The 21,190-nt window shown below is 39.5% G+C and overlaps 1 protein-coding gene across 1 annotated transcript in view; it reads left to right on the forward strand.

Annotated features, from left to right (window-relative positions):
* Nucleotides 1-12,136, forward strand: part of POLR3B (RNA polymerase III subunit B) — a gene marked incomplete in the record, with an annotated part of 1,742,661 nt that extends 1,730,525 nt beyond the window's left edge. The window contains 1 exon segment of the mRNA XM_044088141.1: nt 11,635-12,136. Within this exon segment, the coding sequence (XP_043944076.1) occupies nt 11,635-11,764 (130 nt within the window).
* Nucleotides 12,137-21,190: the final 9,054 nt, after the last annotated feature.

The raw sequence follows: 21,190 nt of genomic DNA on the forward strand, positions 1-21,190 counted from the left end.
CCACACTTTTCGGCCATGTAACCTGGACCGGAACACCAAAGGCGGAAGTGTGTCCATATTCATTAAGTATATCCACACCTCCAGGCTAGTTGCTCAGCATAATGTAGCTGAGGTTATCCAAATGCAGCTAACTCTGGGCAAAACTGCAGTCCAAATTCTAGCTTGCTACAGATCACCCACCATGCCCCAGGATTCCCACTCCTCGTTTCTTGACGTACTGGAAAATATTAGGGTTCAACCTAACACCCTAATAATGGGCGATTTCAACTATCCCACTATTAACTGGGAAAACTACTCATGTACCAACTCCTTCGCTCAACACTTTCTGGAATTCATAAACTCCAATGCCCCGGATCAACTTATCCACACCCCCACCAGGGGCAACAATATCCTAGATCTAGTCATTACCAACATGAGTGACCGGTGTTCCACACCTGAAGTCAAGGCCTCATTGGTCCGATACGACCATAAGCTAATTACCTTAGATATCCACATCCTGCCCCCACCCCCCATTAAGGAAACCATGGTAAAATAATTTCTCCAAAGCCAACTTCATGCTTCTTAAGACAGAAGTGGTGAACTTCATGACACCCATGCAGATGAATAATACAGTTACGACTACTGAGTCCTACACAATTGCACTTTATAAGCACTTACATGAGTGCATGGATCGTGCTATCCCAAACAGAACCAAGATGCTATCCTCCAAATAAAGGAAGCCAATCTGGTGGTCCCCTGCCATAAACAAACTGTACAACAGAAGGAAGAAACTGTTGCAAAAGAGAGTAAAATCCCATGAGTGGAGGAGCTCCCTGGTCAACCTCAGTAAAAAGCTGCGATCCTTGATAAAATCCTCCAAAGCTAGTTAGGAAAACAAAATCGCCACTGATTCTAAAGACAACCACAAAGCATTCTATAGCTATGTCAAGAATCTCAATGGCAACACTCAGATCTGCTCTGAGTTGCAGCACAATGGCACTAAATATACAGACCCAACTGATATTGCCAACATCCTGGCAGGTTCAGTGCTGACTTTACCCCCCCCACCCCCTAAAAAGCCCATCTCTATACCGGAAGAATGCAAAGTTCCTGTAATCACGGCTGCACAGGTAAAAACCACACTCTCCAAAGCCAAGAACACAGCATCCATGGGACCAGACAACATCCCAGGCTGCGTTCTACACGAACTGGCACCCCACGTAAGTACCATGTTCAATCATAGCCTCACCTCAGGCTTTGTGCCGGCTGAATGGCGCACAGCAACGGTTATCCCACTCCACAAGGGGGGAGCCACCATGGACCCCGGGAACTACCGCCCCATTAGCCTGACGAGCCTGGTCTGCAAGGCCATGGAACGTATCATCATGGAACTTATAAACAAAGACATTGGTAATCTCCAAACTCTGGACCCCACCCAGTTCGGGTTTGTAAAAGGCAGATCATGTCTCCTAAACCTAATCGACTTCTTTGAAGCAGTCACCAAAGCCGTAGACAAGGGTAAGGTGGTTCACACAGCCTATCTAGATCTTGCCAAGGCTTTCGACACCATCCCCCACTCTGGAATTATAGATAAACCTCATTAACCTCGGTATAAATCCCTGTGTCACAAGATGGGTTGCCAACTGGCTCACTTACAGAACCCACACTGTGAAAGTAGCAGACTCCAAATCCGACTTCAGACCAGTGACAAGTGGAGTACCACAGGGTTCAGTCCTGGGTCCTCTCCTGTTTGGTATCTACTTCTCTGAAGTACAGGCTAACAAGAAGGTCTTTGACTAACGAAGTTCGCAGATGACTGCAAACTAGGAGCCATAATCGAAGCTCCTAACTGTGTGGACATCCTACAAAAGGGCCTCACTGAGACAGATGCCTGGTGTCAAAGCAATGACCTCAAGCTCAATACCAAAAAGTGCATTGTCATCCCCTTTGATAAAAACTCTGTACCCATGAACTACCACACAGGCGGTAGTCTACTTAACACTGAAAGTATTATAAGAGACCTTGGGACACGGGTGGATAGTAGTCTCTCCTTTGATAATCACATTCCCACAGTAGTCAGGAAATCCTTCTACGTGGCACACCTCATCACAAAAGGATTCTCATCCAGAAAAAAAGGTCATTGTTCCCCTCTACTCATCACTCATTAGGCCCGTTATAGAGTACAACGCCCCTTTTGGTATGTACTTCACAAGACATCTACAACAACTGGAAATGCCGCAGAAATACCTCACAAAGAAGATTACCGGCCTCAAACAGATGCCCTATGCAGACCGTCTCAAAAAACTCCAGCTTTACTCCGTTGCATATCGCCTACTCAGAGGCGATCTCTGCCTAACATACAAAGCTATGTCAAACCCAGATCTGTTGGACATGCTCCACTTAAAGATATCCCAATCCCTCCGAGCTATATGCTCTAGGGACCTATACCTTGTCACCACAATAAACAGAACATGCTGGAGGGATAGATTCCTGTCCCAGAGACTTTGCATTCTGTGGAACAAACTACCTATCTGTATCAAACAAAGCTCCTCATTAGTACTCTTCAAGAAAAATCTTGATGATTGGATGGGAAATAGGAAATTCATCCAGAAGATCACTTCTGTGGCTCTGCTTGACATGGGCACAGGAAAATAGTTTTCTTGGGTGGCGTAAGCCAGATTACCTTTTTGGATATGCTTATATAGCCCCCAGGGCCACTAGCCTAGTACCTACCTATGAAGTTATTAGTTCCTACTGTCTTGGTATAATCTGGGTCTATATCAAAGACCTTCAGTTTTTATGCATCACTTTTTTAATATCTGCAAAGTCGATATCGTAGGTTAAAAATAAGGCCTTGTACATCTTGTCATGAAGAAATAAGCTTGAGTGAATTGAATGTAGCGTACTATAACATAGAGCTAATATTAGAGGGCCTACTTTTGAATGAGCAGATTTCCCCACCTGAATATAATTATTTAAAAGTTATCTGCCCAAGGACCCCCACAATATTTGCAATTCCAAAGATACACAAGAGCCTAAAGGAACCCCCCCCCCCCTTAGGCCTATTGTGGATGCCAAGGCTGCAGAAACATTTCTAATAGCTAAGTATATGTATTACCGCACAAAAGCAGTACTAGATGATTATACATACTGCTTTAAAGACTCCTGGGATTTTTTGACAAAGGTTTCCATTGACAAATTTAAGGCAAATATGATTTTTGTAACAATTGTTATCAAAGACCTGTTTTCCCTAATACCACATGGAACAGGTATTGAGTGGTTTTATTCTTATTGCCAGTATTCAAGTTTAGAACAGGGCCATCAAAAGGTGTTTCAACAAAGTTTAAGGGCGTGCACACTTATGCATGCACACTTATGCAACCAGCTTATTGTACATTTTTTATTTTTTATATTTTTTCGCCTAGCAGATTTTTCAACTGAATTGAACAGGTTATAGGTCACATTAAAGGTGGGAAAATGATTTATTGTGGTCACATTTTTTATATCACAAAAAACACCTGGCATTTTAACAGAGGTGTGTACACTTTTTATATCCACTGTATGCATTTTCCACATTTCTTGCCTTCTCATCTGATCCTTCACCTTGTATTCTTTCTTTTGTTTTTTGGCACATTCAGTTGCTGCCTGATTTTTAACTACTACTGGTTTGAATTCCATTCCCACTTGACGTCGATATGCTTCTACTGGACTAATCGGGGAAGTCTTCTTAGATTTATTCTCCTGATGTTTCAAAACTTTCACTGTGTTTGGGTCTTTTGAGGTCAGCAGATGTGTGGTGTCCCATGATTGCAGATCTGTACGTGTAATCAGTTTCAAAGAGGCTCATATCTTCTTCGGAACGGGGAGTATATAATCTTGGTATGCACTGATTTGTATAAATCATTTGATGAGAGTTGGAGCATCCTTGTTTTCCTTTATCTAACACCTTTTGTGGCCAGTCAATCAAAGATGTCAGTGCTGTTTTCAGAATTAATTTAAGTCTCCTAAAATATTCCTTACTAAGTTTTATTCGCATTTATTCATGTGTTATTGTTGATCCTTCATCAATTCCCAAATATTTATACATTCCCTCTTGCTCAAGTTATTTTGTATCACATTCCTGTCCCAAACTGATGTCTTCTTGGTGCTGCAGCTTTCCTGCTTTAAAGGTTGCTTTTGCACATTTATCAAGACCAAATGACATTCTTATATCTGAAAAAGGTTTGACTGCTTGCTTTCAGTTCCTCATCTGATGAGCTATACAGCTTTAAATCATCGACAAAGAGAAGATGAGAAGTCTTTACACTTTGTTTTCTAGGAGCCAAATTATAGCCATGGCTTAATCTGTTAAGTAGACAGCTTAATGGGTTAAGGGAAGTAAAAAAAGCAGCAGTGACAGGAAGTCACCCTGGAATATCCCCCTTTGAATGTTTATCCTTGTGATAATAATTTTTTTCCTTTATCATGGGTTAATTGCAAAGTTACTTGCCACTGTTTCATGGTCACTGTAATGTAATCGGTCAGTGTAGGGTGTATCATATGCATTTTTAAGCACTCTTTTATCCACGAATGTGGGATACTATGAAATGCTTCTATTGCAGTCAATCGATGCCATAATTAGATTCTTTCCCTTTTTTTACAGTTCTCCGCTATATGATTTTCTTTTATTGCCCTTTTGTTCTATTGCCATAATTAAGTTTTCTTGTAAATGACTATAAACTCTGTCAGCATCAATTCTGGTGTATAGTTTATACGTTGTCAAAAGACAAGTTATTGGTCTATAATTTTTAGGGTAACTTGTAGGTTCAGTCTTAAGTAGGAGCATTGTTTTTTCCTTTTGTTAAAAAGGCTAGTGTCTGTTTGGGGTACGCATATAAATAGTTCTTACTCATCGCTAAATCTTCATGCAAAGATGTTAATACTTAACCAGAAGTTAGGTACTGCATCTGGACCTGGGGTTTTCCAGTTAGAGGCTTTTCTTAACTTTGTTTCAGTCTCTCTGGCTGCTACTTCATCCCATTTCATATCCCGTACCTTTGAACTTATTCTTTCTTTTACTAGTTCTATCCATTTAGCATCTTTGTGTTCCACAAGATCTTCATAAATACTTCTCCAAAATGTATCTTTTTTTGGTGGTGCTAACAGAGATTGAAAGATCTAAACATGCCCTACATGGAACAACTCAAAGCCCTGTCACTATACTCCGTTTTCTACAAGACTGCTAAGAGGTGACCTGTGTCTGGCATAAAAGGCATCCTCTGACCCATCATTGATGGATGTACTGCATATTTGCAAGTTAAACTGCATCAGCAATACTCAGTCTAGGGATCTAAACCTCTTCTGCAACATCAGCAGAATGGTTTGAAGGGACAATTATAGCTCTCTCAGAGAATATTGCTGCTGTGGAACAGACTCCCTATCCACATAAAACAGAGTTCACCCCTGTCCATTTTCAAGCACAACTTGGATCTTTGGATGGGAAACAAAAAAATTACCCCAGGACTGCCCCTGTGCTACTAATGGACAGAGGCATCTGCTGAATGCTTTGTCCCATGAATGGGTGCCCTCAAATTATTTATGGTATGATTCCATTTATTTTCATTAGGGGCAGTATATAATTATTGACCCTGAGGTGGTTAAGGCTAATCTATAACCAAATGGGATAGGTTATTTTGAGCACAAAAGGGATGTTAGGCTTAAAGTGACCTGCAAGGGCAGCTAGCCTAGTACTTACCCATGAACTTATACAGTTTTAAAAAGGTATCGTTCATATTAGGCCTCCAAAAAAAACACATTCCTCCTCCTCAGAACCTGAAGTTTGTTCTTGAGAAGTTGACCCACTCACCTTTTGAACCAGCAGCTTCTTCTACTTTGCATTTGGGTACCTGGAAGACTGTCTTGTTGGCTCTGTCTTCTGCCAAGAGTCTCTCTAAGCTGCAGGCTCTTATGGAGGTCAGTCTCCTTTTGTTTTTTCAAAGGAATTTGTGTCTCTCTTCAGGCCGGTGTGGGTCAGTGACTTATCTTTGAATCAGACCATCTTCCTTCCTTTTTTCTTTCTCAAAATAATAGTGAGAGGATTCTACATTCCTTGGATTTGCACAGACAGCTCAGATATTATTTAGATATGAGTAAGGATATTAGGAAATCTGAGCATCTTTTTGTTTCTTTTCATGCCAAGAAATTGTGTTTAACTGTTTCTAAACAAAACATCACCTCAAGGATTTACTAAGCCATTTCTTTTTGTTGTTTTCTTGGCAAGCAACAGTGAAAAGTTGTACTGTATGGTGAGTGTGCACATGGGAGTGAACTCCTTGGATCATACAAAGAGAAACATGACAGAGTAATCAGAATGTGTCTGATGTCAGTATGAAACTAGCCTTGAGCAGCATCACCAAGAATTGATGCCATATGCAAACAAAAGATCATTGACTTGAACTATTGCCTTAATTATTGTTATTACTCTAAGGAGGTCCAAATTATATCAGCCTGAGTTGAGGTGATTGACAGCCATTCCTGCTTTGCTAGGGATGGACTACACGTCTCGCCTCATGGCTTTCATATGTTAGCCAAAACTTTCTCAAACCCCATAGTACCTTTTTTTAGGCAAGGTCAGTCTCCTCATGCTACCATCATAGTCAAACAAAATCAAGATTTAGGACTGCCCAACTCTAGAAACCTAAATAAGAAGTTACTCTTCTAATGAACCTTCCCAAGCCTTGAAAATATAGATAGCTACATTATTACTAAAATGTGGTTTTAGCGTAGTGATGGACTTCTAGTGATATGTCCATCTAAAGTCCTCAAGATGTATCTAAACAGGTTTTGTCACTGGACCAAATACTTTTCTCCTCCATTAACTGGGAAACATTCACTATAGCAAATAAGTAAGCAGAATGCTTCCTAGATTTCATCAATGCTGCTTCAGTATTCCATTTCATTCACTTAATAACTAGAGGCTCAAAAATGTTAGCTCTAGTCTTCACAAATGTAACTCTGATGTGCTATGCTCTTCACATGTAGGTGCCCTGTCATTAGTCAAATCCAACCACCATGCAGTCATACTCATTATGAAGAGGTGTTCAAAGGTGTTTTAACCAAATATACTGTTATGGGGACAAACTTTATTTTCTGTTGGTTCTTGAGGATCATGGAGGACCCCTTGTTCAGGGCCGTTGAGATCATCTTCATATTGCTACAGTGGAATAAACTCAGACTCCCTCCACACAGTGACGGAGTTGTTAGCTCTGCTGCCTTTAGGAGGCGCACTTCTCCATCTGCACAACATCCCATCTTAACACCCCAAGGTCAAGTGAGCCAATGTTTGCCACTCACTCCAATCTACTCCATGACCCCTCCAGCACCCATGCCACTAATCAAACATTGGTAATCTGGTGCTTTTTCTGTGCTGCTTTGTTGGTGTGAAAATAGATGCCTATGACTGGGTTAGAGAACAAGGAAATGAGTCTTCTCAAAATGGTGGGCATAGGTTGACCATAGGTACCAAATGCCCCCAGATGGAAAATGAGCAATCTATAAGAGATGTTTAGTGGGGGTAATGGGATAAAGTACCTGCTTTTGGTGCCCTTCTCCCTCTTTTGGAAGTCTTTGCAGATTGAGAGAGTTTGATTTATAGAATAGCAGGCTGGAGCTGCATTTTCTGTCCATTTTTGTAGTTTTTTGTCTTCGGTTTCTGTGTCTGGTTAGTGTTAGAGTTGTACTTTTTTAGTCTGTTTATTGATCTTTCCATTTAACTAGCTATATAAGTAAGGAGAACAGTTTGTGTTAAACTGAGTACCATTAGATGTACTAACTCGTTCTACAGCTTTTGTATGGTTCATTCTGGTGGTTGTAATATGCCATCTTTGTTGGGAATTAAAGATGAAGAAACAACAACGGGTGCCTCTTGAAATCTTATCCATCAAACAAGATAAAAAATGTCCATAACGTGTGTGTCTGTGTGAAGACACACTAATTCATAGGGGATACTCTAGCCAGGATGGCATTATGGAGTGGTACATTGGATACAGTTGTGGCTTTGTCTGTTTGCATGAAAAGAAATAAATAGTTCCTTCAGAATACTGTCTGTAGTGGTGCTAGCCACGTTGATAGATTAAGGAAGTCTATGTCTGACCATAAGAGAGAGAAAAGGAGGTTCATTATCTTCGCCACTGCTATAAAACCAAGAAACTGATTCCACCTTATCATAAGTCTTATGAATAAATGAAATCAACCATACAAAGCACAAAAAAAGTGCCTTTGCAGAGTCATACACTGGTGCCTTCATAGACTATCTGAGGAGAAGGAAGTCACTTGAAGTGGTTGTTGGTGTCTCTCCGTAACATACAAGTGCTTTACATGTTCACTGTTGGGTGATGAGGCTGGAGGCTGCTGAAGGCGGGCCAGACTCCTATAAGTCATCACTATTCTCCTTTCCTCCTCCTCTTCTGGTTACTTTGTGCTATTCAGATCTTCTAGAAGTACATGATTTACTACCCAAAGATGCCATTGTTTCGATGCCTTTCTACAGAGATAGGAGCTTACACTTCAGCTACACTCAGCTCTGGGTCTCCACATTTTGAATAGTTTCATTCAGAACAAGAATTTCTGATTGCTGTTAATTGGAGCTTCTTTGTCAGCATTTGAACATGCTACATTCTTTGCAATAGACTTAAGATGCTTACTACATTCATATTCTAGGTCATCTTTCTCAGAAGCACTTACTGGTTCAAGACTTTGCCCTTTTGGATTGTTGTCTGCTACTCATATCTTTGCAGACTTGGTAGCCTTAATAGCCATGTGTTTTTATGGTCTTGGAATTTCTATCTACCCTTACATGGACAACTAGCAACTATGGTTCCCAAATGAGATGCTGCTTGTGTGAGGGACAAGGTCCTTTAGATCTTTCATTTATTGTAATATGTGATAAATTATCCCAAATCTTAATTGCCCACCTGCTCTCTCCCTAATTATTGGAATTTTTTGGGAGTTTGAGTTTTGACATTTGATTCCATAAGTCTGTCCTAGATATTCTGTTGGAGTTCAGTTGTCATGCAGCCCTTTGTCCATGCACTTGTAAATCATCCATTTTCTGTTCTGGGTTTCTTATCTATGACTCCAGTGACATCCCATGCTCATTTGCATAAACAAAATCACTCATATTAATCTGCCTCTGGTGAGCTCCACATCTCTCATACCTGTGTTTCTCTGTCTATGTGATGCTGTCCTGCAGAAGGACTGGGAATGAATGATGACTTACTCCTCCAGCTTTGACTTTGAGGATGCATTTCAGGAAACTGTCTCAAATTATTTTTCATTGCAAAATATGTGTGTCTGTATAGATATATAGGGCTGTTTTGAATGAACACATTGTAAGTATTACTGGTCCACATCCAAAACTGCTAAGAACTTCAGTCATCAATAGAGGAATGGAATGCAAAACTGAAGGCTCACTGGTTGAAAGTGAGTATAGATAAGACAGTTGTTATGGCAGCAAATGGGGCAAATCGGAGAAGCTGAAAATTGACATAGAAGGGAAAAGAATGGAACAGGTTAACAGCTTCAGGTATTTGGGAGGGGTGGTTGAGAAGAAAGGAAGTCTGAATGAGACTGTCACTGCTAGAATCGGAGGGGCTGCAGCCAACTGGCACAGTGTGTCAGGGATAGTATGTGACAGAAGAATTCTGAAGAAGATGAAAGGTGCACAAAACAGTGATGCAACCAGCACTAATGTGTGTTACAGAAATCTGGGCAGTGAAGGTAATCCAGTTGAGGAAGTTAGAGGTGAAAAAGATGAAGTACCTGAGATGGGTAGTAGGATGCACGCTGGGGGACATAAGAGAAGAAGCACAAGTAGTTCCAAATGCAGAGAAGGCCAAAGAGAACAGATTACTGTGGTTCTGGCACATGTGCAGGAAATTTGGAGACAATTTGTTTAAGATGATTTGGGACAGACAGGAAGAAAGCAAGAAGAAATGACGGTGTCCAGCAAAGCAATGGATGAATTATGTGAGAGAAGACCTGTGACAGTCGGACATGACTGCCAAAAAGAGTGTGGCATTGAATAGAGAGAGATAGTGATAGTTTTTTGTGTGTGTGTGTGTGTCAACATAGAAAGTCGAATGGACTATTTTTTGAAGATGAAGAAATGTTATTTTTGGTTCTGTATGTACCTGCTCTTTCCGGACATCATCTTGACACCTTAGATTGAACTTCACTGACTTACACTTGGTGACTCCAACGTGTTGTCATTCTGTCATGTTTCTCCCATTGGTGGTGTTCAAACGTACATTTGGTTGTAATAATAGAAAGTGTATACCTTCCTCTTTACTGCTAAGGCCAGTTTCTTAGACTTGTTTGAATCCTCATTTCTGACATGGATTGGGATATCCAGTTATGCCTTTCTGTCATTTCTTTTATCATAACCAATAAGGTGCTAGAATTTGTCCTCTGGGGAAATCAGGAAGAAGAGTGGTTTACCACTCTGCAGATCTCCTCCTAGGTCACCATTGGAGCACATTGTGTGTTTGATTTGCCCTTACACAGACAGAAGCCAAGCAAGTCAGAAAGGTTGAGAGAAGCTTGCCAGAATAATGAGGGCTATAAAATAAGGAATATGACAAGGTATTTTTCATATTAACTACCTTAGTCACTGAATGTCATTGTCCAGTCTTTCATTTTGCAGTATATTATTATTTTGCCATGAAAATACAACTGAGTTAACTGTAGGTCATGCAGTACATCGCATACTGCTGTGGTGCACATACATATTTTTTGTCACTTTTTCTGAAAAAAAAAGAGTGTTTATTCTTATTGAATTGTAGTGCAAGTAGAAGTCCACAGCTTACTGCCCATCCATTTGATGACAACAGTTTAAAATTTTGAAAATAAATCTTAGTGATCAGTTTGCGATATTTAGACTGAACACCTGAACATTTAAAAAAGCATGAAGGATCTCAACAGATGCTAGTTAAAATATCTGGCTAAAATATGTAAATTTGGATAAGGGTGGCGCAGTGGTGCAGCGGTTAATGCTGTCGCCTCACAGCAAGAGGTTCTTTGGTTCGATTCTCGGCCAGGGTGCCTTCTGTGTGGAGTTTGCATGTTCTCCCAAATAGGATCTGTGGAACCTAGTCGGACTTTCCCGGTCAACAAATGTTAAATAAATAAATAAAATAAAAATAAATAAATATTTTACCTGGGTTAAATTTCTTAGTGAGTCAGAGGTTGTGGAAACTGCAGATGTACACAAGAAAAACAGTATAGTGGTCAATGACATAGGTAGGCATGTGGATAATGTATAATCAGTGCAGAGACAGCAAAGAGCAAAACAAAGCAAAGAAATGCTGTGAATATGATATAAATATGTTTATTTGCAGTAAAAATATTTCCACTAAGGCACTGTATGCTGTGAATTAATGTAGATATTGATATTAAATTAAATGAAAGGTTAAAAAGAGCAAGCTTCAAGTCCAATGCCTTAGCAGTAATGCATTAGCTTGCAAAATAGTCTAAAACAATTTATGATCTTGCTACGGTTTATACGTGTAGGGATGGGAGAATATTGAGTCTGCCATCATTGATATATAGGCACCATCTGCATATATGAATCATTAGATATAGTTTTCATGTAATTTACTTCTTGTGCTTTTGTTTCAGGTGCCATTACTGCAAATCTTCATGCCATGTGTCTTCGTTGCGCATTCCCTATGCATGTAAACTACTGTTCCAAGAGCTACAATCAATGAACATTATACCCAGGTTGAAACTGTCAAGATACAATGAATAAATTGCCAAAGAAGATATGAATTCAAATAAAATCACGAGACTACCTTTTTTCTTCTTTTTACCAGCAATAATATAAAAAGAAGATTACATTTTCGCATTCAGTTTTATTATGTTGCCTACTGAACTTCACAATATTGTCTCTTGTGAGAGGTTGACTATTAAAATGCCAAATTATTGGCAGTGCTGTATTTACGGACTGGAGAAGAGGATATTTACTGGCAAAAGGATTGTTGCTGGTGATCCCTGGCCAGTAGTGCCATATCAAATAGACTTGTAACAGAATGTATAAATGACTCCAAAGAACAGTGAAATAGTGTTTAGTGGAAGACAGCTAAATGTTTTATCGAAAAATGAATAAAGTCTTTAAAAATCATTTGATTCTTGAGGCATTTCTTCCAACAGTACTGAAATGCAATTCCACCAAAGTCTTGAATGTAATAGCTTTTTTTAAACATTTTCATGTTTCTTGTCAGGTATGTATATGGTACTGTTATGTTGTTTCTTTCTTCCAAGCTGAGTTGTGGGAAAGGAGTACCATGAGCACACTTTTGCAACAAAAGAATTGTTTATATACTTTAGATAGCTTCATCAAAGGTATGTTTTGCTTGGGTTCCTATTAGAACGATGAAAACTCATTTTGTCGAATGCTTTTTCTTCAACACCTAAAGAGAGAACAGGCAAAACTGCGAAGTGGCTGTTCAGTGAATTCTTTCATTGGGAAAGAAGTCACTTGACCGCTTCGTTGCTTTGCCGTGTTCTGCACTGTAGTGTGGTCTCAGGGATTCCCTTGTCCGGTATAGCTCCTGAGCGTGAATGTGCAACAGTTACTTACCTTAGGGTTAGGGTGCTGGTTAAGGTAAAGTGCATATGTTTTAAAATGTTTACTTTTTTTTTTTGCGTTACATGTATGGTTGAGTTACGTGTGTATGTGTTCTCAACTGTTTACTTTTTGGGGGGGGTAGAATTAGGGTTAAGGTGCGTGTGTATGTGTTTGGAACTGTTTACAGTGTTTTTTTGTTTTTGGTTGGAACAGCATTTTTTCCTCTAGGAAAGAAATCGCTGTTCTGAGGTATCGAGATTTTCAGCTTTCGCTGAAAAATGGTCGATGAAACATCGTTCACTGTTTTAAGAGTTCGATGTTTTAATATAGACTCGTTTTGCTTGTGGTGTCAAACCACTAGCATTTTCTCAGATTTGCTAATCCTTATTACATACCTGTGTCCCACGATTAAGTAGATGTTCTGCTCCATAATTTATGTCAATGCACCTACTTTGTTGCAGTCAAGTTATTTAGGGTAGCTTGGTTGATAAATAGTGTATTCCAGAAGTGTCTTTCTGCTTACCTTGTCTTGAACTGTATACATTGAGTGTGTTGTGAAGCCTGAGAGTTACCTTAGATCGTATGGTGAATGTATGATTCTTTAGATATTAGAGCCTCTGACCTTCCATTACTGCTGACTAGATTAACTCTTTGATTGAGAAATTGGCTAGTATTTCTTTGCGCTATATGTTGATACTGTTAGGATCAGTGAATGTGAAACTCAGCCATAGGTGAGCTTCTGTGGTGAAGTGTGGATGAAAAGTGTGTTACTACAGGGTAACCATTCCTGTAGTCTGGTGTAGAACATGTCAGATGAAAAAGACATATCTGAAAGATACAGCCTAAACAAATATAGGCCTAGGGCAGAGTTGTGTGGGACACCATGACTGTAACCTAGAATTTCACCTCTCCAGTTGCTATGTGATACTTGTCATATTTGTAAGCTATACAGCAATCCATCTCATCAGGATTTCATTAAAACTCTGTTCTACTTTATTGATCAGTATTTAGTCTAACCATATCAAAGGCTGACGATAGTGTGTATTAATTACATCACGGCCCACTTTTCCTTTTATAGCTTTTGTGTTATTGATCATCATGTTACAGGTAGTTGTAAATCTGTTTTCATCATATGCATGTTGATACGATTGCAACTCCCAATTTTTCCAGTTATGACAGTTATCCAAACTAACATGCTCCATTAGTTTTCCACAAAAAGAAAGTAAACTTATGGGTCTGCATGATTCTGGGTTTATCCTTTTCCCCTTTCCCTTAAAGATAATTTTAATACGTGCATGTCTGCAATCTTGAGGATTCTCCCATTTTCTTAAATGACCTAGTTAATAACAGATGTAATGGTATCGGCCTCATTTAATTTCTCCAAATCTTTTGGGTTTCTATTACCATAACGGGAATGGACCCCATTCCTAAGTCAAAGTACGATTAAAATTCATGAAATTAGTATTGTTTCAATCTTTGATGTCAGCCAAAAGTGCCCTTTGCAGCACCCACAGTGTACCCAGTAATGACGACTCCTGCAATTCTTACGGGGTTCATGTATTAGTAACATATCTAAATATGATCGTAGATTCCTTTTTATAAGACCCGTTGCTCCTAGTACTATTGGAACTGTTTGGGTATCTTTCTTCCACATTGCTCTCATTTCTGCCTGCAGATCCTGGTATTTTATGACTTTGTCTCTCTCTATACGCAAGACACTGTAGTCACTGAGTGTGGCAAATTCAATGATCAATGTTACTTTTGGCTTCTTTTCGTGGACCAGTATATCCAGTTTTCTAGCATCTATCTTTTGAACTGTTGGTAATGGGTGATCCCATGTGATGTAAACTTCATTTTCTATGATGCTTTGTGGCTCATTTTCAGCCACTTCAGTACCATAATGTTTGCACAATCTGTAGTGCAACAGTCTTGCCACATTATTATGTCTTTCAGTATACAGTCCTCCTGCCAGTAGTATGTCACAACCAGCAATGAGGTGTGCATCTGTTTCCAATTCGGTTTTACAAAACCTACATTTGTCTGTCTCTCCCACATGTTCAATGGACTTTGTAAACCAGTGTGTAGATAGCTCACAGTCTTGGGCCACCAATATTAAGCTTTCATCTCTTGGTTTGAGTTTGCCTCTCCTTAAACATTCCTGATCAACATGAGGTTCTTCCAGAAGTTTTCTATACTTGCAACTATATTTATGCATTTTCCACATTTCTTGCATTCTCATCTAGTCCTTCACCTTATATTATTTTGTTTTTTGGTACATTCAGTTGCTACTTGATTTTTATCTTCTACTGGTCTGAATTCCATTCCTGCTTGATGCCAATATGCTTCTGCTAAATTAAGCAGGGAAGTCATCTTAGATTTATTTTCCTCATGTTTCAAAACTTTCACTAAGTTTAGGTCTTGTGAGGTCAGCATATCTGTGTGGAGTCTCAACATTGCAGATCTATACATGTCATCAATTTCAAGGAGTCTCGTCCCTTTTTCGGAAAGGAGAATATATAATCTTGGTATGCACTGATTTTTATAAATCATTTTGATGAGCATGAAGCACCCTTTTTGTTTTCCTGCCTAATCTCGCCAACACGTTTTGGGACCAGGCAATCACTCTAAAACTGTAAGGTAAGACAGAAAGAGCAAATTAGTTCATAGCTTGGATTTTTGTTCCTAGATGTCAACGTTGTTTTCAGAATTAATTTAAGTCTTCTAAAGTATTCCTTATTAAGTTTTATTTGCATTTGTTCATGTTTTATTGTTGATCCTTCAATTTCCAAATATTTATACATTCCCTCTTGCTCAAGTTCTTTTATATCACATTCTTGTCCCAAACTGATGTTTTCCTGCTTTAAAGGTTGTTTTTGCACATTTATCAAGACCAAATGACATTCTTATATCATCTGAAAACTTTTGACTGCTTGCAGTTGTGCTTTCAGTTTTTCATCTGATGAGCTATATCGTTTTAAATCGACAAAGAGAAAATGAGAAGTCTTTACACTTTGTTGTTTTCTAGGAGCCAAGTTGTAGCCATGGCTTAAGATGTTAAGTAGATAGCTTAATGGGTTAATGGCAAGGCAAAAGAGCAGCCATGACACACGGTCACCCTGGAATATCCCCTTTGAATTTTTACCCATGGGATAATAGTTTGTCTTTTATCATGGCTTAATTGTAAAGTGGTCTGACGCTGTTTCGTGGTCACTGTAATTTAGTCGATCAGTGTAGGGTCATCTTATACATTTTAAGCACTTTTTTATCCATGAATGTGGGATACTATCAAATGCTTTTTTGTTGTTGGTCCATGCCATACTTAGATTCTTCTGCTTTTTACAGTTCTCCACTATGACGTTATTTAACAACAAATGATCCCTTGTTCCATATGACTTTCCTCTACTACCATAATTGAGTTCTCTTCTAAATGACTATAAACTCTGTCAGTATCAATTATCATGAATACTTTATACATCGTCTGAAGGCAAGTTATTGGTCTGTAATTTTTAGTGTAGCTTGCAGGTTCACTCTTAAGTAGGAGCATTGTTTTTCCTGTTAGCCAGGATGGTGTCTGTTCAGGGTGTGCATGTAAATAGTTCTTACTCATGGCTAAACCTTCATGCAAAGATGTCAGTAGTTTTAACCAAAAGTTGGGTACTTCATCTGGGCCTGGGGGTTTTCAGTTAAGGCTTTTCTTAACTTTGTTTCAATCGCTGTAGCTGTTAATTCATCCCATTTCATATCCTGTACCTTTAAACTTCTTATTCTTTCTTTTACTTCTGTTCATTTAGCATCTTTATGTTCCACAGGATCTATATAGACACTTCTCCAAAATGTATTTATTTCGTCTTTTTTTGGCTGTCTTTCAGTTCTTTTTACCTTGTTTTCCAATTCTCTATAAAAAAATGTTTGAGTCGTTAATAAATTGCTTTTTTTGTAGTTTTCCTTTATATTTATATGTGCATCTTCTAAGTTTTTCTGCCTGTGCTGAGATTTTTAGTTTATTTGCGATAGTGCATGATAGATCCTGGTCTGTTCTAATACTGTGCATTGCTTTTATCATGTCTATCTTTCTTAGTATTTTTGTTGATCTGTTCCCTCTTCTATATTCTTCTAACAGTGACACTTGCTTGTCTTAATTGCTTTATAGTTTTCTCTGTTCGATACTTCCATGATGGTTTTGAAACATAATTTTGTTCCTCCTGTTCTCAAGTTTCAGAGCAGTTATCCTACTAAACTTGCCTTTGTCCACAGATGGTCTTGCCCTCCTCCCAAAGGTCAAAAAGGGTGGTAGAACGACTCCTCCTGCTAAGTCTTCTCAAACTCCTACAGCTCAGAAACCACCTTTTCCAGACAAGCCAGGTTCAATCTTACTATCCTCGTCCCTGTCTCCTCAGTTATGTCCCTCTTTCTCTTTCCCTCTCTTCCATTTTGGTTAAAGATCACTCAAGATTTTTGAGTTCTATCCATCATTTGTCAGGGGTATTACATGATTTGTTAATCTGTTCCCTCTTATTTGGGCATTCCTCAGCCTCCTCGGGAATAGCTGTCTTTTTTTTCCAGGGGTTCTTCAGAGGCTTTTGTCTTAAGGAACAGTTCAAGAAGTTCCTTCTCCTCAAAAGGGGAAAAGATTTTACTCTAGAATGTTTCTGGTTCCCAGGAAAGAAGGTACCTGGAGACCCATTCTGGATTTCCCTCTCAGCTCAATACTTTTTTGAAGGTTCCTTCCTTTCAGATGTTTTCCTTTCAAATCTTTTTTCCTCCTCTTCTTCCTGAGATTTTCCTAGTTTGTCTGGATCTAAGGGATGCATGTCTCAATATCCCTATTCATCCCCTTTTCAGGAAGTTTTTACATGTCTCTTTCTCTTCCTTGCAATTTCAGTTCTCTGCTTTTCCCTTTGGCCTCTCTACTGCCCCAAGTGTCTTCAAATGCCTTGCTCCTGTGATTGCATTTTGCAGGTTGAGGGTAATTCAGATCTTTCCTTATCTGGACAGCTTACTCTCCAGAGACATACTTCAGCATCTTTACTTTGCTCGTCTCCTGCACAGCCTAGGGTTTACAGTGAACTTCCAAAAATCATTGCTAACTCCTTGTCGGGAGAATGTTTTTTTTGGGTGCCGACTCCAGGCTTCCAATGCTGGCTTCCCTGCTTCCCCTCAAGGCCTTAACTCTGATTGCTTTCTTTCAATCCTGTCTTCCTCTGGTCTCCATTATGGAGTTTCTAAGGGCTCTGGGGTGCATGCCTTCCACCATTTGTATGCTTTCTCTGGCCAAGCTTCATATGAGAAAGCTCCAGTGGTTCCTAAAGTCAGTCTGGCTTCAACATTCTCATCCTTTGGATTTTCCAATACCTCACAAAATGGACCTAGTCACACAAGTCAAGGGGGTCTCTCATCCATCCCACTTGTGTGCTGTCCAGTTGACACACTGGGTGATAGGGTTTTGACCCTTTTAGGCACCTTTTTATGAGGACATGCTGTGCGCACTGAGGGAGGGCAGGAAACCCAATACCGGGAAATTGTATTTATCCAAATGGAAGAGATTTTCTCTCTGCTGTCTTTCTCGTAACCTGGATCCAACTTTATGTGAAAGCTCCTTTGGTTCTCTCTTATTTGTGTGATTTACTCAATGCTAGGTTGGCATTACTCTTCTGTTAAAGCCCACCTGTCAGCTGTTTCTGCTAGTCTGCCTTTGACTCCCCTTTGGCTTCTAGAGTTGAGGTCAAACAATTTCTTAAAGGTGTCCTTCATATTAGGTCTCCCAGAAAGCCTATTCTTCCTTCCTGGGATTTTAATTTTGTTTTGGAAAAATTGACTCTGGCTCCTTTTCAGCCTGCAGTTTCAGCTTCCTTACAGCATTGTTAGTTGGGATACTGTTCTTTTGGACCTTACCTTCACCAGACAGGTGTCTGAGCTGCAGGTCACTATGGCTCTTCTTCCTTTTTTGGTTTTTCATAAGGACAAGGTCTCTCTTTATACTAATCCTCCTTTTATGCCTAAGGTGGTTACTGAATTGTCTCTTAGTCTACTCATTTGCCAACTTCTTCCATTTTCTACAATCTGCTAGTGAGTGTTATTCATACTTGCATGGACAATTCAGATGATATTTGGATAAAACTAAAGCCTTTTGTAAATCTGAACCGTTTTTTTTTTTCTTTCTTTTCATCCAAGGTCTTTAGGATTAGCTGTTTCCAAGCAAATTATTTCCTCTTGGATTTCTAAGGCCATTTACTTTTGTTACTCCTTTCATGGGAAACACCTTCCTTCCTCTATTAGGGCTCATTCTTCTAAGGTGTAGCTTCTTCTGATGCCTTTTTTTTTCAAGGTTTGGATACTAACTTCAGTCTTGGACTTCTGTGCTTGCTTTTATCAAGCATTACAAGTTGGATGTTTCTAGGGCTATCCTGTGTGGGCTCTGCTGGTCCTTCCTCCCAACTTTCTTCTTGAGCTTTTGTACTGTCCCTATTGTAAGGTGTATGGTATCCCTATTACAACTTAAAGGCTGTGGCATACTGGCTGGACGTCAGGCTACCCTTGGCAGGGGATCCTGATTGTAAGGAATACTGCAGCAGTGAAGAGAAGGACATCTACTGTCATGGTAAGATTTTACACAACTGTACTGAGTAAATCAACTCCTTGTTCATACTTTTTTCCATTTTATGTCATACCACAGAAATTTTCTGCTTTATTAATTTAGTATTTACTCTTGCAATAGGTTTCAAAACAATGTTGCTGTCTGTACTAGCTGGAGATCAAACTGTATTGAGCTCTCATGGGCACTAGTCTTGCAGATGTTCCCAGTTTTGTATTTTACATCAGAAGAAAGTTAAACCTTTTGTTTTTCTGTTTCCTCTGAAAATAAACTTTAGCTAGTCAACTATTGTGGTAAGTTCTTACAGAGCCATAGATAAGTCATTTGGAGCCCTTGGCAGTACAACCCAACCCAACCCAAACTTGCAAACCAAAGGGTAAAAAGTTCACACATGAAACCATTCAATGAAAATTGCAAGAACGACCCAGGCAAGCAAGAGTCTTTGCTGTGTAATACTTAAAATATCCTGCAGTGGAGGCCCATGGCATGTATGTAAATGACCCCTTAAGGCCATAAGAGAACTTCAGCTACATGCCTTCTGAATGTATAGGACTTTTTACTTTTAACATTCTACTTTAAATCTTTATGGGTACTTTCAGGCCAATAAGGCTAAACCCTGCTAGCAGTAGACAGACGTTTTAGTCCTTTTTCTGACCTTGTCAGTACAGCATAAGTGGATTGTTTGGCTATACTTTAAAAACTTTCTTCAACAAAATGAATCAGAGGGAGAAACACAGCAGAAATAATATAAAATCTTTAATACGGTATCTAACCAAAGACATATGGTGTCTCTCTAACTTGAGTGCTGAATAGATGTAATCAATTAACAGCAATTTGGTAGAGCTCAGGAAGTATATAAAGTGGTTTTACCTCAGGTTGTTTTATTCGTGGTCTGAAGAAGCATCTGTGATGTGAAAGCACTAACCGTATTAAAGTTTTTATATTATTTCTGCCGTGTTTCTCCCTCTGATTCATTTTACTGAAGAAAATTTGTTTGTTGGTGTGAGAGGGAGTTAATTAAGAGTGGCAACACTATTGTCTTTCATTGCTTTTGCTATACTTTAAAAACACAGAGTTTAAAATCAGGCCTATTGTCTGTAAATATTAGGGTACCTGCAAAATATTCCAAATAACGATAGCTGTATTTCGGCATTTCCCGGTCAGGGGTCGCCACAGCGGAACTCCGGTCCGCTAATGATTGGCAGTAGATTTTTATGTGCTGGCTTGCCGGGCCTAACACACAACCTTCAATGAAGGAACGCCCATTCACGCATGTTGACACACAGAAGACGCTCTGAGAATCAAACGTGCAACATCTAACTGTGAGGCGACAACGCTACCGCAGCACCACCACCGCATAAATCATGCAGTAAAAACAGCCAGACTAGAGTCGTCACTAATATCTTAAGCATCCTGAATGTGCCCATCAGGACTTAAAAATGAAGACTTAAAAATAAAACATCAAAATTGATTGGCATTCTGGAGCTGTGTAGCTGAAACACTGATATGTCCTTAAAAGTGTTATCCCATGGGCCTCCCACTACAGGAAGTTTAAGGTATTACACACACCAGTGATGGACTTCCGCTCATCTGAACTGTTCATAGGTTCATACTAGGCTATCTGCCCTAGGGCATTTATAAGCCTAGCCAGAATGTGTTTGGCTTTCGCCACCCATTTTAAATTTATTTTGCTATGCCCTTTTTCGAGGTTAGTATACTGTGCCTCTGTCTAACAGTGACACAGAAGTGATACCCGGGATAAACCTACGATCTCCCATCCACTCATCAAGATTCCTCTTGAAGAGAGTCAATGAGGGACTCTGCCTAACCTGGACTGGGACTTTATTCCAGAGTGAAGGGAGCCTCTGGGTTATGAATCTGTCCCTCCAGCATGTCCTATTTGTTTCAGTGCTGAGGTTCAAGTCTCTCGAGCACGTAGCTCGATGGGATTTGGATTTTCTGAGGTGCAGCATGTCCATTAATTACGGGTTGGACATGGCTTTATACGTCAGGCA

The sequence above is a fragment of the Protopterus annectens genome, chromosome 11.part0 (assembly GCF_019279795.1).
Source record: "Protopterus annectens isolate FY-2018-M chromosome 11.part0, PAN1.0, whole genome shotgun sequence".
Lineage (NCBI taxonomy): Eukaryota > Metazoa > Chordata > Ceratodontiformes > Protopteridae > Protopterus > Protopterus annectens.